Here is a 20,016-nt window from a genome sequence, read left to right as displayed (position 1 = left end):
TGTAAATAAAATGTTTTTTTGTTTTTGATTTTTTTTTGTTGTTTGTTTGCCTGGTTTGTTGTTGCTGTTCCTTCTTTCTTGGTGACTGGCTTCTTTTACTGATAATACTTCCAAGGTTTCCGTTGATCTTTAATCATTTAAGTGAAGTCTCCAGGTTTTCTTTCTTTCAGATAAACTTGCTGTTCAGCTTGTGGTTACATGGTCCTTCCTTAGCACGTCTTTTTTTAAAAATTGATTTTATTGAGCTATACATTTTTCTGTGCTCCCCTCCCTTCCTCTCCCATTGTCCCCTTCAGCCCTCTCCCATGGTCCCCATGATCCCAATTTACTCAAGAGATCTTGTCTTTTTCTACTTCCCATGTAGATTAGATCCATGTATGTCTCTCCTAGGGTCCTCATTGTTGTCTAGGTTCTCTGGTATCTTTAGCACGTCTTAATAAGCACATTATCTTTGTAGTCTAAGGTCTCTGTGTAAATCTTTGGTTTGATCTCCGTGTAACTCTGGTTTACTAGCATAGGAGGTAAATCTAGACAGGCCATCGGCTTTTCCAAGTGGTGGTCTTGATGAACTGGGTTCACGGACCATTCACTCGCCAGCCCGCAGCCCGCTCTCTACATTTCCACGGAAAACACTTACCTAGAAGCCTCCCCAGCCTCCTCTACTCTGCAAGAATCCATACTAAGGCTCATTCTCCGATCTGCACAGGTTCTGCCCAGCAGATTGGCTCTGGACTCCATTATGGGATTGACTTGTTTGAAGAGAATTGTGCACTCTCTTCATCTAGATCTTTTCTTCAAAATGTCCAGTCCCTCTCTTCGTCAGCACTCCGAACTACTCAAGTGCTCGGGATGTCTGGTCTCATTATTGGCGTGTCACCTAGGGACTGGTGCTGCACTGGACAGGAGGCTCTATGACTGTGTGTTCCCCTTACCTGTAACTTAACACTCAGACAGCAAGGCGATGTGCACTACATTGAAGTAATGCATATGCGGTTTAGAATAAGGAGCACAGACACTATGCGCTCAAACTGACAGTCCAGGCTGCCACGTCTGGTAAGGATCTGATATAGTGACAGTCATTTGTCTGGTGTAAGGTTCGTGGGCAGAGCAGGCAGAAACCCAGGTTCGCCTAGGGATGAAAAGGAGCAATGGGAACTGTGGCTTATGCAGAGCCCAGGAGAGATAGAAGGACCAGGTGGAGCGCGAGGTGTGAATCTGGCCAACCCAGACCAGGATTGTCACCTTCTGGGTGTGGGTGTGGTTGGTGACAAAAGTCCCTGGGGCTGAGTTGCTGGTGGGCATCGTGGGCGCTCTTAGGAATGGAATTGACTGGAACAATCGGAAGCAAGGTGGAGGTTGGAGAGGGAGGAGCCCCAAGGCTGGGCGTCTGAACCCCATGACCGACCACTATTTCCCTCCTTCGCTGCGTCTTTGTGCATTCCGCTTCCTTTAGCAGCCAATTCTCTTCCGAGAATCTGCAAGGGGACCACGGCCAAGCAGAGGGGGAGGATCCTCCCACGCCGGGTAGGGAGGTGGATAGGGGTGGGGGGCAGCTGCTGCGGGAGTGGGAGGCCTAAGTGGGCGTTGCACGCGGGCGAAGGGCGCAAAGGCCGAGTAGGGCGACCTGCTGCTTGGTCTCCAGCCCCGGGCACCCCCGCCCCGCTCGTCTCCCCACCGCGCGCGCGGCCCCCTCCCCGGCTCCGCCCCGCCCCTCGCGCGGGGTCCGCGTCTGCGGCTGCGTTCCCCGAAAGACGAAGCTGCGCCCCGGTTCCGGTCCGCAGGGAGACCGAAGGGCATCGCTTCCCGCGCCAGAACCGCTGCTGATCCCGGAGTGCTGACACCCCAGGGATGTGAGTGCGCCCCCGACCCTGAGGCCCGTACTCCACGCCCCTCTTCGCGGTGAGCGCCGAGGCGCGCGCGCAGGGACCAGGGGAGGGGACTCGGCGCGGGGTTCCCGGCCCCCCAGCCCAGGGGTGGGGACGAGGACGGGGACGCTACGCGCACCCCTCCCCCGCCGGCAGGTAAGGTGCGCTTCCTCCTCCCGCCTTCCCTGTCCGGACGCACCTACAGCTCCCTGGGGAGAGAAGACACCCTCCTCACGCAGGTGCAGGGCTAAGGTTGTGGGGACCTCTGGGCGGCCACCTCACTAGAGAGGGCAAATTTCTCTTCCCTGGCGGGGAGACGGTGATGATGGATGCTCTGGGTGATGGGTTGGGGGTGGGGCATCTCAGGCTCCTGCAAGGACTCCCCCCCACTTCCCCGTGATTCCTGGGGAATGGTCGTTTCCTGGGTCAGAAAACGAAAGGGTCCTTGGTGTTGGATCCTCTGACTGAGGCTATTCCCCTCCAGGCCTGCCCCCCAGAGGACTCCTGTCTGCAGCCCCCGCTTCTCTCTCAGGCTCTCTCAGAGCATGCTGCCTGCGGCCATGAAGAGCCTCGGCCTGGCACTGCTGGCCTTGCTGCTGTGCCCCTCGCCGGGTGAGTCGGGGGCCCGCGGGGAGGGGTCCCATATGAGTGGACCACCACTCATATCTCAGCTCCAGCTACCGGAGCTCTCCCCCACCCGAAGGCATCCAGCGCCTTTCCACCGGGCTTCTGGTACTGCGAAGAGGTCCCTCGTTCTCAGAGGTCCAACGGGCTTCCTATTAAGTCGGGTGGGCCTTTCTTGTCTTGGAAACCTCCCATCGTTGAGGGTACTGTGTGGAGAAGTAAGAGGATGGGGGAGGCAGGATGTGCAGATACAGCCACAGGGTCAGCCTGGAGGCCCTTTGATCGGGTCTTGTGGGAGTGGAACTCGTATCTGGGGCACAGGTTGGGGGAAAAGGGGGTGCAGGGTCTGGCTGTCCAGGCCTGGGTTACTCTGGTCATCCTCCTCCCCATGCCCTGCCTAGCCCATGGCCTGTGGTGCCAGGACTGCACCCTGGCCAATTCCAGCCACTGCGCCCCGAAGCAGTGCCAGCCGACCGATACCGTTTGTGCCAGCGTGCGGATTACCGACCCCAGCAGCAGTAAGACTGGACCTGGTGAGGACACAGGGGCTACTGAAAGGTAGATGTGGGGAGAGGTCAGAGGTGTCTTCTGAATTCCTCTTGCCTGGGACAAGAGCATGAGTTTGAGGCAAGACGATACTGGCTTGCTCCTCCGGGCTCCAAGTCCGAAACTGATCTTTAGGACCCCGGTCCTGGGAGGAGGGACAGCGCTCAGATGGAGATGGACCTCAGCATCATGCCTTCTTCTCCCCCCCCCCCCCCCAGGCAGGAAGGATCATTCTGTGAACAAGATGTGCGCATCCTCCTGCGACTTCGTTAAGCGGCACTTTTTCTCAGACTATCTGATGGGGTTCATTAACTCTGGGATCTTAAAAGTCGACGTAGACTGCTGCGAGAAAGATCTTTGCAACGGGGCGTCAGTAGTGGGGCGCAGCCCCTGGGCCCTGGCTGGGGGGCTCCTGCTCAGCCTGGGGCCTGCTCTCCTCTGGGCTCAGCCCTGAGGTCCCTCCCTCCCTCCTGCAGGGCCTTGGAGCTTGTCCCCTGAGCCTGTTGCTGCCCCGTCCCCAGCCTGGCCTGGCTAGGATTGGGACAGCAAGAGCTTGGCAACAAGGTCTGTGGCTCTCAATCTCCCTAGATGTGAGCCTTCTCCGTTTCCCCACCAGCTCCATATCCCAGGCAGCTGGACATCTCCCGGAGACCAGACATCCTGGCAGAAAGCTGGGGCGGGGGGAGGGGGAGGGCAGGGGATAGGGACCCTCCAGGTACCCAAGGGGAGGGAAACCAAGCCAGGGACAGCCCAACAGCCTGGCCTGAGGGGCATTAACTACAAAGAAATAAAGTCACTTCTGAGTCTTGTGCCTGGATCTGAGCCTGGGTGTTGGGGATGGGAGAGGGTCTTGATAGGGAGCAAGGGACACCTGACAGGTGGGGGTGTGGTCAGGGGTTCGGAGTGGTGTATGTATCTGCTGGAACACCTGGAGATGCCCTGGTAGTGCTGCTTGGGGCTGGGAGCTGGGGAGGGGACACTTAAGGAAGGTGGGGTGGGAGCTAAGATGGACAGAATCACACTGTGGGGCTGCGGAGGAGGTGTGAGAATTTTGCAAACTCACCACGGGTGTAAGGTGCTTCTAGATGCCTTCCACAGTGTACATGGGCAGCCTGCGTATGTGCCTTCTGCTGGTGCCAAGAGACCGCAGTCAGTGCCTACTCTGCTTACACTCACACGGTCACACCTACAGGTGCCTGCACACACAGGCGCTGAAATACCCTCCCCAGCGTCCCCATCAGCTCATGTGGTGTGCCCAGATACACATTCACACCCTGCCTAGGATGCACATTTGCCCGACTGAAGACCTCTGTGCCTGTGCAGCTCTCTTTTGCTTCTCCCTGCCCTGAATCCCCAGGGGCTTGGATTTGGGTGGCTGAAAACCTTGGGGTGGTTGAAGGCCCTGGGGTTGCTTACGGTGGAAGTGGAACCCTCACTTCCTGGGCTCTGCCCTTTCGCTGGATATCTGCACCTGCTGCCCCGCTCTGAGCTGTTGTCCGCATGGATGGAGTTCTGAGCCCTGAAGATGCTGATCCCCATGCAAGGTGGCAAAGGTGGGCAAGATGGGGAAGACTTGTTCAGGTAGATGAGCTGTCCTGGCCCGTCCACCCCAGCTGCTGGTCTTCAGTTTCCTCCCTGAGTCCAGCCCTGCCTTCTGCTCCTTACCAGATGTTCCACAGATGGTTTGTGTGGACAGGTTCACCCTGTGACACTTAGTGGACACCCCAGGCATTCCCTGGGGCCTGAATTTTGGCCAGTGCTTCCCCCCATACAACCTGTAGCTGACCTAAACCCATGGCCACTGCTGGGCCCTGGCTCTGCCCAGAAAGGGAACTAGTTCCTGTAGGGTCTAGCCTTGACATTGCTCCTGGGTACCAGGAGTAGGGTTTAGGTGGGGGACTGGGAGGGCGGAGCTTCCTGTCATTATTGATTGCTGTTGTCTGAACACCGACGGAAGACAGAAGGTTAGTCCCTTTTGCATTTGAACCTGGCAGCAATGGGCCCTTCTGCCTGTCACCTCCTTCTAAAGTGCTGCCTCTGCTGGTGCCTGGTGCCTGGGGAGCCCAGAACACAGCTGGTGGCAGGAAAGGGTGTATATGGAAGTGTAGCAGGAAGGCTGCAAGTGCTGGGTGCCTGGGAGAAGTCCTTGAAGCTTCTGGAAGACCAAGCTGCCGGCTGGAGACGAACTTGGAGCCCACATTCATTCAGGCAAACCTGTATGTGCCAAATGCATTGTCTGAATGGCCCTTAAGAACAAGGAGGAGGAAGATTTTGGCCTCATTGAAGAAATACATGAGATTAGAAGGGAAACTCTCTTGTTGTACCCCCGAGGTGCTCCTGAGGGAAGGGTAGCAGGCACAGAGCAACCTCTGAGCTGACAATGTCCTCATCTCAAGGAGAGTTCTAGTGGTCAGCTTTGGTGTGGTATTGGGGAGCCTTCCACAGTGGTGATAGGTACAGGCTCTCAGGACAGGGCTGAGTGCTTCCTGCGTCCCTGGTCTTTACTTGTTTTTAAAATCACATTTAGTTTTATTGTATTGTAAATGTGTGCATGGCACACACGTGAAGGATAGAAGACAACGTGGGGGAGTTGGTTCTCTCTCTTTCTATCATGTGGGTTCTGGGGATGAAACTCAGCATCAGGCTTGGTTGCACATGCCTTCATGGGCTGAGCTGTCTCATTCCCCTCCTGGCCCATTTTACCAAGCAGCTCCTTAGCAAAGCCCTCCTAGGGAGTTACAAAGTGACCTGTGGTTTCCAAGCTCTGACATGTCCTGGGAATGGACAGCACTGCTCGATTTAGCCACCCCTAAGGGAGAGGTCCCCCCACCCCCCCAGATTTCTGTCACTGGCATTGGAAGATCTGTCCTTGTCTCCCGTGCAGTGGTCCCAGCCTGTGGGTCGTCACGCCTTTGGGGTCAAATGACCTTTTCACCGGGGTCACATATCAGATATCCTTCATACTAGATATTTACATTACGATTTATAACAGTAGCAAAATTAGAGTCAGGAAGTAGCTATGAAATAGTTTTACAGTTGGGGGTCACCACTCCGTGAGGAACTGTATTAAAAGGTCACAGTATTAGGAAGATTGAGAACGTCTGAGGTGATCAGACGTGAAGGAGTGCACGTGCACGGCTAGCTTTATACCCGAAATAATTACATGGAAACTGTATTCTTTTAATCACTGCCTGACCAATTAGTTCCAGCCTCTTATTGGCTAGCTCTTACATATTGATCTAACCCATTTCTATTATTCTATGTAGCCCACGAGCCGGCTTACCAGGAATGATCTTAACCTGCATCTGCCTGGAGTGGGGGAACCATGGTGACTCACTGACTCACTTTCTTTCTCCCAGCCTTCTGTTCTGTTTACTCCACCCACTTAAGGGTTGGCCTATCAAGGGGCCTAGGCAGTTTCTTTATTAATAAGAAATCACTCCCACATCAAAGGGGTGATTCTGAGGAAGGGGGAGGTGGGCAGAGAGGAAATCTTAGGCAGAAATAGATCTTCTAACAAGGCAATGACCCTGTCCTGCCAAGCTCTTGTGTCCTTTCTGGCTGTGTATTGTCAGGGGTTTCTGTTCGTCCAATGGATACAGGATAGAGGGTTTCTGGCATCCCATCTGACATCATGTGGGCAACAGCTGAATGTCCTCGAGGTTCAATAGCCACAGTGTCCCTTGAGGAGCTCCTGGCGCCTTCCTTCTGACCTCCCATGCCGGCCTTGGTCTCTTCCTAGCATACACATCTCTTTGTGGGGCTGGCAGTTTGATGGGTACTTCCTTCTGTCTTGCTCAATGGTACTCTGTGTGCGCTCTGAGGCTGGAAACACTAAGGCCTATCTAATTCTCGTGCAGTCTGGGGCTTCCTGCCCCAGAACCATCTCTGTCTTCTTGTGAACCCACACAGTGTGTTTCATGGATGTTGACAGGTTTGGTAGCTACACTCAGGCATCAGTCCACCTGAGCTACATTGTGACAGGAGGGAGCTATTCCAAGTGGCTACTGTCTTTCAGTGTCGTGTAACCAAGCAACCAAATTTCGACGCAGATTTAAAGCATGACCTTTACAACATGGTGCATTCCAGGCTGGACAGGATGCCCAAGATTCACTACCCTGTGGGTGCTGCCACACAGGCCTTTGCTGTGCCTTTTCGATTCGGAGAAGCCTTTCAATGTCTCTGAGGCAAGTGACACACACTCATGACTCCTCTGGGAACATTGCAACTTCTCCCCTTGATTCAGATATCGGTGAAGTCTCTCAGAGTCTACTCTGTTAGAATCCATTTAGAGTTCGCTCTCTGGGGTCTGAAACTGGGCTGCATGTGTGGTCCTTCTCACTCAGATACTTCAGGGACTCTGGAATGACATCACTCTGTAGGCTCCTGTAGCTTCCTTCACACTGGCTGCTTATCTCCCTAGGTGTGTATCACTGGGAAATCCATAGTTTAATGGGGCATCCTTTTGCTTCTAAATCTAATATTCATATTTGTTTGGGAAGCTGATGCTTTTGGCTTTCTGGGTGATATTCTGTTTGTCAGTGACCCACTCCGTATGAACAGCAAGTGAGAACCCCTGACAGGCCCTTGTGCTTCCAGAAGCTGATGCCCCATTTGCCTTTCTGAGAGGTGAATGGACACCCCTAGGAGGAGGTGCTCGGGCACTTCAGAAGGGAGCATGTTGTCAAGTGGAGGAGGGTCCACTTAGCTAGGACATTCCTGTCATGAATGTACCCCCAAGGTCCCGGATCTGAGGGTGGTGATGGTGGGCCACAGGCATCCCCAGAGGGACAGTTTGGGGGAGTCAACACATTCAAGGAAGAAGATCCTCTTGGTTGATGACCACTGGGGCTGACATGAGTTTCACAGATACCTAGTGACAGACGTGATATCTGCTTTCCCCGCCCTTCCTTAGGACCACCTGGGAAGACAACAGGAATGGCCGCACTGAATAAGACAAGCATAGGCCTCCTTGGTGGGAAGCTAGGTCTAGAAAGGAAGCAGCGGGAATACTACTCCATGCTCTTAGCTAGCTGAGTGGTCCCTGAACACACATTGCCCACTGTAGTGCAGACCCCAGAGTCTGCCTGATAGCTCGGGCACAGAGTTTCATAGGACTTTGCTATGTCAAAGGTGGAGTCCAGCAGAGACACATGCTGCACCAGCTACGTGGCCCCACCCCTGGGGTGATGGCTCTGAGTCACTTCTCCCTAAGCCAACCCTACTCACAGCCTCTGAGCAGTGAGCTGCCTTTGGGCCTTGGGATGGGAGGTGTAATTTCTAAATCCTGGTTTGTGTGTGGGAGGTGGGGTCCAGATATGCAGAAGGGTCTGCACATTGAGATAGATGCAGACCACACCACAACTAGCGGGGAGGGAAGGAAACCCCCTGCTTCTAAAGTCACCATTGGCCTCATCAAGGCCTAAAACCACAATGGTTTGCAAGTGAAGACATCCAGCCTGGATTCCAGCTTTTGTTTTCTGGTCAGTTTCTATGTTCATGGCCCAGACTCTGCAATGTGGCTGAATGGTGTCAGCAGCCCTTGAGGTTTGTTTTGTTGTGTTTTTTTTGTTTTGTTTCTTTTTTGGTTTTTTTCCCAGAACGCCTTTCCACTAGCTAAGGACTATGCTCCCAGGCTGTTACTCACCTTAGACTGTTTATCCATATTTCAATTCGATTTTTAAAGTCAAGAACGGCTGATGAATTTCAAAGAAAAGCTTTTTGCCATCTGTTGGCACAACCACACGTGTCCCTGGCTTAGTAAGCAGATAATTCGCTGAGTCCCATTGCCAGGTTTCCTGATGGCAAGTCATGTAGGCCCTAGTGCTGCATTTTAAAACATTGCCATGTTAAACAGGCAGTGTTCAGTCAGGATGTTTGTGTCATAGATTTGCCCTTGGTTCACTGACATCTTCATCAGAGGGGAGTTTAGCACTGTGACCTCTGTGCAGGGCCACAGGTATCCTCTGCCTCCCACGCTCTGGAGCAGTTTGGCTGCTTGAGAATCAATGGAGTCCTCCAGCCCTGTGGGCAGCTGTCTGTCAGCATCAGTGGGTATCCCTGTGCCCTCCCTGCTCTCTGTGTCCTTGGGGGCACAGGGTTCCCCTCCCATGGCACCAAGCACCCAGCACGTTTGCTCCTGATGTGCTCAGTTCATCCTATTGCTCCCACTTCAAGCATGAGAAGTGGTTTTGGGAGATCCAGGACATCAAGGATAAGATGGGAACAATGGTAGAGCATTTGTCTAGCATATATAGTCCTTGGGTTCAATACTCAGCTTTCCTTAAAAACAGAAGCATGAGGCTCCACAGATGGCTCAGCTGTTAAGAGCTGCTATTGCAGAGAACTTGGGTTCGGTTCCCAGCACCCACATGGAGGTTCGCAGCCATCCATAACTTCAGTTCCAGGGGATCCATCTCTCTCTTCTGACTTCTGTGGGTACCAGGCACATGTATGATGCAGGTATATATATATATGTAGGCAAAGCATGAACACACATAAAATAAATCTTAGGAAAACAGAAAGGAGGGAAGGAAGGGAGAGATGGAAAGAGGGAGGGAGGGAGGGAAGTGGGCGGGTGTTGAGATGGAAGTCTTCACTGGTTTGCAGGAAATGCCAGACTGCTTCCATTCAGATTTCTCCTCTCCACTCCTTGCTCTCCGACTCTCCCTGAGCATCCTCCCTCTGGTTCTGAGGTGTGAGGTGGAACATCCCAGTTAAGGACTCTTGTGCATGGGAGATTGGGGCTGGGTCTAGTCTCTGGCTCTGCTGGTCCAGGATTGGGACTGGAAAGTGGTAGACACTATGGCCTCAAGGGAGGTTTTGTCCTTTTCCCACCCAGTTCCCTCCAGGACTCTGCACCACCCATACCCCATAATAAGCAGGGTGGGGAGGCATCAGAGGAGACAGAAAGAGCAGGCCAAATGTGCTGTTTTATTACTTGCTGGGTACTAGGTGCTAGGCAATAGGGCCTGGGAAGGAGTCATAGACAAGAGAGATGGAGCGGGTACTCCATGCATTCTTGTGTGCATGAGTGTGTGCACGCAGGGTATATGGGTAACTGGGGATATGGGAATTCATTTTCAGTAGAAGTTAACCCAAGTGGGAGGCACACCTACGTTTTAGATTCTAGAAGGCCCAAAGACTGGACTTAGTGATTATTGAGTGTTAAAATGTGGCAGTCCAGAGCCAAATGATCTTGGGCTATTTTCAGTCCCTTTGAAAGTGATTCGTTGCTCATCCTATGTCTAACGTAACAGCTTTGGGACTACACTAAAAAACAACCTTTAAAGTGTCTTCTTAGCCACCCCGAGCTTTTACCAATCCAAAAACTAAGACTGTCGCCAGAGAGTCTGGGGCTTCAACAGAGACCACCCTATTCAGCTTTGCTGTGGTGTGCCTATCCATTGTTTTCAACCTTTCATGTGTCTGTGCGCACGTGAGTATGCATGTTCACATGCATGTGGGGAGTGTGTATGTACATGCATTCCCGTGGAGGCCCAAGGCCAATGGTTAAAGTTTGTGTTGTTGTTGTTGATGCTTTTGTTTTGTTTTTTAGTGTTTTGAGACAAAATTTCTCTGGGTAGCCCTGGCTATCCTGGAACTCACTCTCTAGACCAGGCTAGCCTCAAACTCACAGAGATCCACCTGCCTCTTCCTCCTGAGTGCTGAGATCAAAGGCATGTGCCACCACACCTGGCTGGTCAAATTATTTCTTGATCACCTTCCACCTTATTCAGTGAGGTAAGGTCTCTTGCTGAACCCAAAGCTCACCTGTGTGTCTAGTCCATCTGGGCAACCTGCTCTGCAGGCCCATTTCTACCTTCACAGGAATTACAGTGGGTGGACACACCCACTGGCTGTTTCTATGCATTCTTGGGGTCCAAATTGCAATCCTCATGACTATGGCTCCAGTGGCCCTACCCTCTCAGCCACTGTATTTAAAAGCATTGTAATTTACAGCTTTCTTTGTTCTGTTACTATGAAAATGTCATGGGACGGTTACCATATTGGAACATAGAGCTTGAGGAAACCTGTATCTATGCTCCTGAACAGTGGTCATTCGTGGTTTTGGTCCCAGAATAAACTATCGCTTACTCCCTTTAAGGCTAGAACTGTGGTTTTGCCTTGACTGTCAAGGTACTCAAAGTCAGGGCCTCAAGAACAATCCACTTCCAGCTGAAGATTCTTCCAGATCTGCACCAGCTGACAGCAGGAGCCTTTGTACCCATCACCCAGCATGACCTCCTCAGATGCCTGTTGTGAGCTCTTTCTGGGGCTCCGATCTCCCTTGGTTTGGTGGAAGGTCAATGTATTGTTTATTCTAATCTGACTGTTAGGATTCTGTTGACTATTTTTTAGGGGGTTGCTTTCAAAGCCTTTGTTTTAAGGTGTCCGTTTTTGTCTGTTTGGTTTGTTTTTGTTGGTTTTCAGACCTCTGAGGGCATATTTGGCTAGCTAATTTGTCAGTCTCATCTCTGGTTCCTCCTCCAACACCTAATTTAAAGGAGAGGGAAACTTTGGGGGGGGGGACAAAACAAAACATTATTTGGTACTCCAGCTGGGTTTTATGCTTGATAACTGCTAACTCAAATTGCACGGGTTTTAAAAGAAAACAAGGGGCATCTAACTGAAGATAACTTGACTTGGTGCTTCCCTCTCCGGGGAGCACTTAATGCCTCTAAATTGTTGTGTGCGCCTGCTAAATGAGATGTCCTAGGAAATAGGATTATAGATCACAAACAGGGCAGCCTGTTTTCGCTGGATTTTTAAACACATCTAAAGAAAGAAAAAAAAAGTTGAGAAAATTGGTAATTCACAAATTAATAGTAAGAGTTCTAAGTCAGAAAGAGATGATAAAAAATAAATAGAAAATTAACAAGAGGATTTTAGAGACTGTGTTAGGAACTGAAGGTAAATTCTGAAGCTGCTCTCAGTCCCACAGCTCGAGAACTCTTGACCCTCCCTCTCTGCTTTACCTCTGAGCAGAATGCTCAGTATCACAGGAAGGAACTGTTGTGGCCTTTTTCTTTTCTTTTTTTTTCTTTTCTTTTCCTTTTTTTCTTCCCTTCCTCCTTCCCTCCCTTCCTCCCTTTCTTTCTTCTTTCTATTTTTTGATAAAACCTAGAGGGAAAGGTAACCCTACAGCCAATAAAAAAAATTCCCACTTGTAAAGATGACCATCTCAGCTGATTAACTGAGGGAGCTGATTAAAAAGGGAGAGATGGTCTTCCTATCCTGTATAGCAAGCTTCGCCTTTGGCCTCTCCTGCTAGGACATCGTCGACCATGCAGCCTAGGGACATGAAGCTGTAAGCGTCCTACTTTGCGGTGGTAAGAAGCACACTCGGTGTTGTATGTGTTCATGGCACTTGTTTCTATCCTTTTTTTATTGTAAAAAGTTGGTCAATATTTAATCAAATTATTTTTAAATTTTTAATCAGAAATCCACCATGTAGCCCTAGTTGGCCTGAAACTTGCTACTTAGAACAGGTTAGTCTCAGATTCATAGAGATCCACCTGCCTCCACCTCTGCAGTGCTGGGATTTAAAGGTATGTGCCACCATGCTCAGCTGCAATGGAAAGGTTTTTTTTGGAGAGACCTGGAGTAGCAGCCTTTCATACAAATGGAGGCCAGCCGGGTTAACTTTAATCCAGCTATAGTGATGAATGTCAAAGAGAGTGAGAATTTGAACACTATAATGAAGTCAGTGGTGTCGTTGATGACGGTTGCCTGGATGGGGAGGTGGGAGTCGGTGGCAATCTGATTCAAAAGATTAACCAGGGAAGGGATGCATCTTTTGGTCAGGGATGTAGGGACTCATATTCAACAATCTGTGAAGCTAGAATTCTTTCATTTATTTGATGCTTGGATGGCTTTTTGAGTGGTTTTATAGTAGGGGTGGAGCAGGTTAGGGTAACAAAGGCAGGGGAATTCCAGGAGACTGTATAAAAAGATCAGGGTCAAGCCAGTGGGTGGACATGGTGAAAGTGTCTAAGCAGATGAAATGATTCCACCAGGCTGCAAATAGATAGCAGTCCTATGGAGCCGAGTAAGAAAAGCCCAAACAAAGCATGTTCGAGAATATTGGTGTCAATAATAGCAAGAAATTTCTACAGATGAGTGAATCCCCAGAGCTATAATCTTGGAACCTTCCCTATATAAATAAGGCAAGGGCAAGAGCATGGTTTTGTTTGTTTGTTTGTTTTGTTTGTTTGCTTTGAGCATTTCTGATCTAACGCCCAGGTTTGGGCAATGGAGAAGGGGAGACAGGAGCCTTTATGAAGGTTTATAGTCTGTGCGTGAGGAATTCTGCACTCTGGTGAGGATTTTCCTCTCTTGACTAGCAGGAAGGACAGTTCTCCCTGGTAAGGAAAACCGGGGTCCCTCTGTATCCCTCTGTCTTCTGTCATGTCTTGTTCCATCAAGCCATGCTTAGGAATGACTGAAGGAACAACAGGGCCTCTGGGGCTGGAGGGCAAAGGCGCAGTCTTTCTTACTGTTTCCGTTGGTCCCCTGTGCCTCTTCCACTTGGACTTTTGGTGGCTCTTTCAGTAGGATAACTACAATTTGGATCAGGAGTTTGGAAGTTGTTGTGATTTGAATATGAAGTGTCCCTGGTAGTCCCCTGTGTCTGAACACTTGGTCTCCAGCTGGTGGCACTGTCTTGGAAGGTTGTGGGGCCTTTAGGAGATGGAGCTTCGCTGGAGGGAGTGAGTCACTGGACGCAGGAGTTGAGGTTTGATAGCTTAGACTCCCTCCTGCTCTCTTGTTCAAGACCATCAGTCTCATACCCCTGCTGCCATGCATTCCTGCTGTGACGGACTGTATCCCCTTAAACTACAAGCCAAAATGAATGCTCATCTCTGGAGCCTCACCTTGTCAGGTTAGAACAAGAGTAACCAACACTGCAGCCTCTGTCAGCTGTAGACAAAGAGAAGTGGGTTTAGTGGCCGAGTCCCAGGGTGATCAGTGTACTTTATCTACCCTTCCAGCTTGCTGCCCGTGAGTGGAGGGAAGGTAACAAGACAACTTACAGAAGAGTTTTCTTTGGTTTGCATTTCCACTGGGAGAGTTCTCCGTACCAGGTAAGGCATGTCAGTAGGCAGCCAGAGCAAGAAGCATAGAAACCACATCTTCAATCACAGATGCAAAGCAGAGAGAGAATTGAATGCTGGACAGAACGATGAACTCTTAAAGCCCACCTCCAGTGATGCACTTCCTCCAGCAAGGCTGCACCACCTCCTCTACCAGCACCACTAATGGAGGGACAAAAAGTTAATTCCTGAGCCTATAGAGGAGATTTCTCATTCCAATAACCGCAGCGGGAAAGGCATACTTGGATCCTGTGTAGGTGTTAAGTCTGGCATCTTTGCAAAATGAGAGAGCTTTGGTGAAAGCAATAGACTTTGCCTTGTGTGCAGATGTACTAGGCAGTCAGGCTGAATTCTTTGTACTCTGGGCCATGGTTGTCACTGTTCCAAGTTTGGGAGTTGGGAGTGTCCCAAGTGTACCCTAAAAGTTATGAGCACTGATATGTAATGGATCCTGTTACAGGGAGGAGGGTTGTGACATTTAGAAGATTTTATTTCTGGATAGAAATGTTTAGATTTCCTAATAAGATTTGGAACTGGATGAGGCAAGGGGTGGCAAGGTATTGATAGGCATTATTGTGAGTGTTCGTCTGTCATCCATATCCAAGTGTGCTAGGCTCCTGGCAAGCAGTCACTGCCCTGTGGCACAGAAACCAGCGTTTAGCAGTGTTATAAAGTTGTTTAGAAAGGAAAGCTAATACTCCCAAGTGCCACTATGCTTTTGTCCCAGCATTCCTAGAGCCATTTCTTCCTTTTCTGCTATATATAGGGGAAAATTCTTTGGAAGGTTGGGAAGGGCTGTGGCTGGGGCCTTGGTGAGGGTCATTTGTGTCTGGAAAGCTGCGATGAAAGAAAGAGCTGTTTAGTGGTTTTACATTCTGGTCCTACAGGCCCCTATGGAAGGCCTTATATAAAGGTTAGACAAAGGGTCCATGATTAGGTATATAGACCCTAAAGTAGTCAAGAAAGAAGCAGGGTTCCTATTGGTCTATGGAGTTGTAAGGAGGCAAGAAAGTGTTTCCTCTGGGTTGTCCTGAGTTGGAGAATCCTTGTAAGGTAACAGATCATTGACTGAGATGGGCATTTGCCAGGGAAACCCTGTGTCCCTTTTGGTCTGGTAAATCTGGAATGGGGATAGTATCTGGGGGTGATGTTTGGATGGAAAGACTTCAGAGGTGCAGGAAGATGAAGGCAGAGAAGGATGTGCTGATGGAGAAGAGCAGATTTCTCAAGAAAGGGATTGTGCCAACACATGTGGACTGCCTTAGAATCACTGAGGAAGGTCTGGCCAGAGCTTGGTCCTGGCCCCGCTCACCCAGCACTATGAGGCCTTGGGGGAACATCCTGGAGGAAGGGAGTGTTCCAGGGAGGCTGAGCGGGAGACCCTTCCTTGGTGGGGCCAGGAGGCCTGGCGAGTTCCTCTCCTGGATGAACTCCCCAAATTCCCAGGCTCCATGAAATCACAACCTTGGACCACCAGTTTCCCACATAACTTCATGAGGTTCCTTCTCTTAGCACCGAGAAATGCTGGCTGAGAGGGTGAAGACCCAGGGTGCTGGGGAAACTTCTGGAGTATCTAGCGCATACTGACTGTGGTTGTGGGGGCTTTTAGAGGCAGCACTGAGTCCTTACGGAGGCCAGGGGCCAGGACTGGTCTTTAGTCTTTCTTTCCCCACTTTCACTAGGCACTGGGTGGCTTGGCTGTGTGTGACTGGCTTAGGCCGGCTGCTCTCCTCAGGCTACTGAGTGGCTCCTTCCCATCCCACATGGTGGGTGTGGGCAGGGGGGCCTGTCAGGACAGCCTCTCTGAAGACCATTGGTGTTAGAATTTTATTGAACGAATGAGTAAAACCGATGAATCAATAAATTAGAAAAGAATGACATGGGGGAAATTAAAGTGAATTAGCCATTAGCCATAAGCCAGGGATCAAATGCCCAGTGACATCTGGGCTGGGCCAGGCTGTGTAGTGAAGGTACTGTGAGGAACTGGGCAGACAGCCTGGAGGAAGGAGCCTTGCTTGGCTGAGAGGCTCAGGGTCAACCCTCTCCTTTTGACCTTTTCTCCGCTTTCTCAAGACCTTCCAGCATGGGGAAGTTTGAGGGTTCCTGTCCACGCCCTCCTCAGACTGGCCCTTCGCAGGCTTGCATGGCCACGGCTGGGTAGCATGAGCTCATGGGCCTGAGGTGGTATTGATTGTGGTGCTGACCTAGAGGACCTAGGGGACTCAGTCTGTCTGTGGAACACGTCTGAGACAGGTGTTCTGTCCGGTAGTCACCATGGTTACCAGGGCTTGCTTACAAAGCCTTCCTGGGAAGTGGCACTGTTGAAACGGTCCCTTTCTACCCATGCAGACTGCATGTGGCTCTTGTCATGAGTCCCTTTCCCCTGTGGGTGACTGAGGGTTCTGGGGTGGGGTAGTGTCTTCTCTAGAGACTCAGAACTAAATGGCTGGGACTTAGCTCCCACCTACCTCCCCAGGCCCTCTGGCTAGCTCTACTGATTCCTGGCACTCATTCTTAGGATAGATGGGCAGACACATTCATAGATCCTTGACACTGGATACGTCTTTGATAACCTTCTTGGTAACTCTGCTGGGGGCTTCTTGTCGGAGGACAGATAAGGTCTATCTTTTGAGGTCTCCAGGGAGCTGAGGCCCAAACTTAGTGTCTATCCTAATAGCTCCACATCCCAGGGAGGAAAATTTCGCTGTAGGAATCAAAAACACTCGCTGTGTGCTTGGCGTCACTACTCTTTGTGTTTTCCAACCCCCAGCTTAGAAGGCCACCATTGTCTCCACTTACAGTGGAGGAACTGGCAGAGAGGGTGGGCCTCCAGCAGTGGACAGGGCACATGTTGTGGGCATTAAGAATCCCCACAAAGCCATAGTGGCAGTGAGAGGAAGACGTGGTTACAGGTGACAAAACTGTCCCGGGAAACAGGGCCAGGCATCCAGAGATAGACCAGCAGTACACAGAGCCCAAGTGAAAGGAGGTGGGAGTTGAGAGTCCCTTTGAGAGTGAGCTGAAGAGGGGAACTAGATATTGGATCTCTGCTTCACACTACCCACCAAAATCGACTCCAGGATGAGGGGAAGAAATGTCAGGAGGGAAACCTGAAGAGCTCATAGACAACAGAGGGCTTTATGACCCAGGGACAGAGAGAATTTCCAAAATTAGATACAAATAGAGTGAGCTATAGCAAAGGACCAGCAAGTGACAATCACAAGCCAAAAGCCTTCTCCTGTCAAATAGTTCTTAGAGGAAGCAATAGGATAATTTATAGCCTGAGAAGACACTGGCAACAGAGCAACGCTCGAAGACAGCGTTGATTAAAAAACAAAACAAACATGCAGCCCCTAGTAGATGAGCACCCGAGATCTGGTTGAAATGGCAGAGGCTTGCACGCATGGGCAAGTCACAGAACAAGCTCCCAGAATGGAGGTCTCCAGTTTCACTAGTTGCCAGGGAAACAACTGCAGACATGAGCCGTCCCCACTGGATTAACAAACCTCAGAGAGCTGACAATGCCACGTACTGAAGATATGCCGTACAGCTCTACCTGGACTTTTCAGGTCAGAGACAAATTGTACAGTCACCTGGGAACACACGGAACCTTCTGGAAGGCTGAGTGATCATGTCCCCCAGGAATAAGCAATCCCTTGCCAGCATGTTCCCCAATCAAAATATCCCACGTGTTTGTGCACCCAGAGGCATGTATTTGATGCTTCTAACTGCACCGTTCATGAGAACAAAACAGCCTGTGGGTAGGGGGAAAGTGCTAATGGATTGTGATGGAGCCACACAGTGGAATATTACACAACACATGCATAGGACGACATTCACAGCATGGACAACCGCCAATAAAACAAAGTTCAGACACAAGACTCAGAAGGTTCACAGATCCACAACCCTGAAGGGCGGAGCTGCAACAGTGAGGAAAGAAGTGCAGAGCTCAACAAACCCACGTGCTTTATCTAGTTTAGTAGGAAAGGGCAGCAGGTAGGGGAAGACGCATGGTCAAACCAAGACGGGAGTGGCAAAGGGACCAACAGACAAGCAGAACTTGCTTAAAAGGGAAAGCTGCTCATGTGTACAGAGCCACTACGCAGCCATGCAACGTGTGATGTAGCCATGTAAGGTAGCAGGGCCTCTGGGCTGGCTAGGTGTTTGCCTGAAGGCTGGTGGGCTGTAGGGATTGGGGGTTTGAGGGTATAATGGGGGTGGGGGTCAGTTACTCCATAATGCTTTATAGACATGTGTTAGGGAAATAAGACTACATGTGTAAGCCGCTGGAATCACGTGAGTAGCTAGCCCCACCCCCAAGGACCTTTAACTGCCAGATTCCACCTACAGAACACTTTAACTGCCCTCACTGCTATACCCTGACCCCACCCTACAGAGCAAAAGGCCCAATCTCTGGACACAAAAATCCCACCAATCTCCACCCTGGAAAGCTCCACCTTGCAAAGTTCCACCCTGTTCTCAAGAAACTCTATATAATCCCTATATCCATTCAGTTCTCTGCTGTTTCTCATCCCAGCAGAGGCAGCCACCCTCCTTGTTTTTTCCCTCCCAATAATTCTGTCGTGTGAGGTTTGCTGTGTGCTGTGACTTTGTGGTATTCCTTGGCTCCCTGCTGCCAGAATATTTTTTCCATCCAAGCTGCAATGCTTACATTTGGTGCCGTGACTTGGATAGGCTCTCCTAGTGCCTGGATTTCCCCTCATGGTACCATGAGCTGTACTAGGACCCTATCCCTCATCTCCAATCCACAGACTCACCTATTGTTCAGTACCCAACCTCCCGCAGCAATTAGGTAAGTTTCCCCTTTGGTTTGTGTAAATGTTTCCCTGAATCTGGGGAAGTGACTGCTGAGTGGCCAGCACCCCTCTGGTATTCTTGGAGGTGGAGGTACCCCCAGTCACAGTCCTTTAAGACCACAGCTAGACCTCTTCATCTGACCCCATCCCCCACCCTTGGAGCTGCAATCCTACAGTTTCCTTAGGCCAAACCAGGCTATTGTGCCCTGCCTGCCCTCTTTTCCCACCTTCCCTCTGGAGCTGCCTGTAATCCCACAGCTCCTTTGGGCCCTCGTAGCTTTTGTGACCCCATTCCCAACCCTTTTCTGTGGATGAGACCCCCCCTCCTCCTAGAGCTTTGTTTTGGTTTCTTGCCTTTTCACCTCTATGAAAGTCCTGGTACCAGGTGCTAAATCTCTCTGCTGGCTTCGCCAGGCTAAGTTCCTGACCCCTGTTGAGTGTAGTGATGATCCACTGTACTGAGGTCCTTGTTTGGTCTTCCCTGAGTTCTGGGGACATACGTGACTATTAAGATGCTGTGACATTTTTCTTTTTTCTCATCCATGGGAATGTGTCTTCCATACCCTCTCATCCCTCCCCCCCCTTAGGATGCCTCTTAGAAAACCTCCAGGCTCTCCACTTGACACCCCATCTGAAGGGTCCTAAATTTATTTGCTTATGAAATCAAATTTGGCTTCAATACCCTTTAGATAATCAAGCCAAAGGGCCACCTAATGGGACCTTAGTGTCTAATATTATTTGGGACTTTTACTGTGAGTGACTGGGGAAGCAGAAAGGGATTCCCATTCCCTATTTCTCGGCTCCAAGCCCTGTTTGTTTTTGTCTGGTCTCCCCCAACACATCCACTGTGTAAATATCCTGTCTTTTAAGCTACCATGGATGGATCTGTAAGTTTTTTACACAGTGGGAGCTATGAGCGAGACCTAGCAGGAGCCAGAGAAAGCAAAGAAGTAGAAGGAGTAGGCCAGCTGCAACACGCATACACCCTGCACACACCCTGCACACACCCTGCGTACACCCTGCACACACCCTGCACACACCCTGCACACACCCTGCACACACCCTGCA

The 20,016-nt window shown here is 50.5% G+C and overlaps 1 protein-coding gene across 4 annotated transcripts; it reads left to right on the top strand.

Annotated features, from left to right (window-relative positions):
* Positions 1–1,440: 1,440 nt before the first annotated feature.
* Ly6h (lymphocyte antigen 6 family member H) lies at positions 1,441–3,538 on the top strand. Of its 4 annotated transcripts, XM_013348730.2 has the most exons (5): positions 1,441–1,524; positions 1,782–1,899; positions 2,350–2,477; positions 2,891–3,022; positions 3,254–3,538. In XM_013348730.2, exons 3-5 carry the CDS (start codon positions 2,411–2,413, stop codon positions 3,487–3,489), a joined length of 435 nt encoding a protein of 144 aa, XP_013204184.1. In that variant the 5' UTR covers positions 1,441–1,524; positions 1,782–1,899; positions 2,350–2,410; the 3' UTR covers positions 3,490–3,538. The 4 variants fall into 4 exon arrangements, with proteins under 4 accessions (XP_013204184.1, XP_005354103.1, XP_005354104.1 ...); XM_005354046.3 differs by lacking the exon at positions 1,441–1,524 and having other exon boundaries at positions 1,636–1,850; XM_005354047.3 differs by lacking the exons at positions 1,441–1,524; positions 1,782–1,899 and adding an exon at positions 1,932–2,021.
* The last annotated feature ends 16,478 nt before the right edge of the window (positions 3,539–20,016 follow it).

This window comes from Microtus ochrogaster, chromosome 15, assembly GCF_000317375.1.
Source record: "Microtus ochrogaster isolate Prairie Vole_2 chromosome 15, MicOch1.0, whole genome shotgun sequence".
NCBI classification, from domain to species: domain Eukaryota; kingdom Metazoa; phylum Chordata; class Mammalia; order Rodentia; family Cricetidae; genus Microtus; species Microtus ochrogaster.
This window is presented reverse-complemented; position numbering and strand designations above follow the sequence as displayed.

Excerpts from the sequence above, each read along its gene's own strand:
- Ly6h (XM_005354046.3), top strand. Across the intron at positions 2,478-2,890 it reads GCTGCTGTGCCCCTCGCCGG|CCCATGGCCTGTGGTGCCAG; the intron begins GTGAGTCGGGGG and ends TGCCCTGCCTAG. Across the intron at positions 3,023-3,253 it reads CAGCAGTAAGACTGGACCTG|GCAGGAAGGATCATTCTGTG; the intron begins GTGAGGACACAG and ends CCCCCCCCCCAG.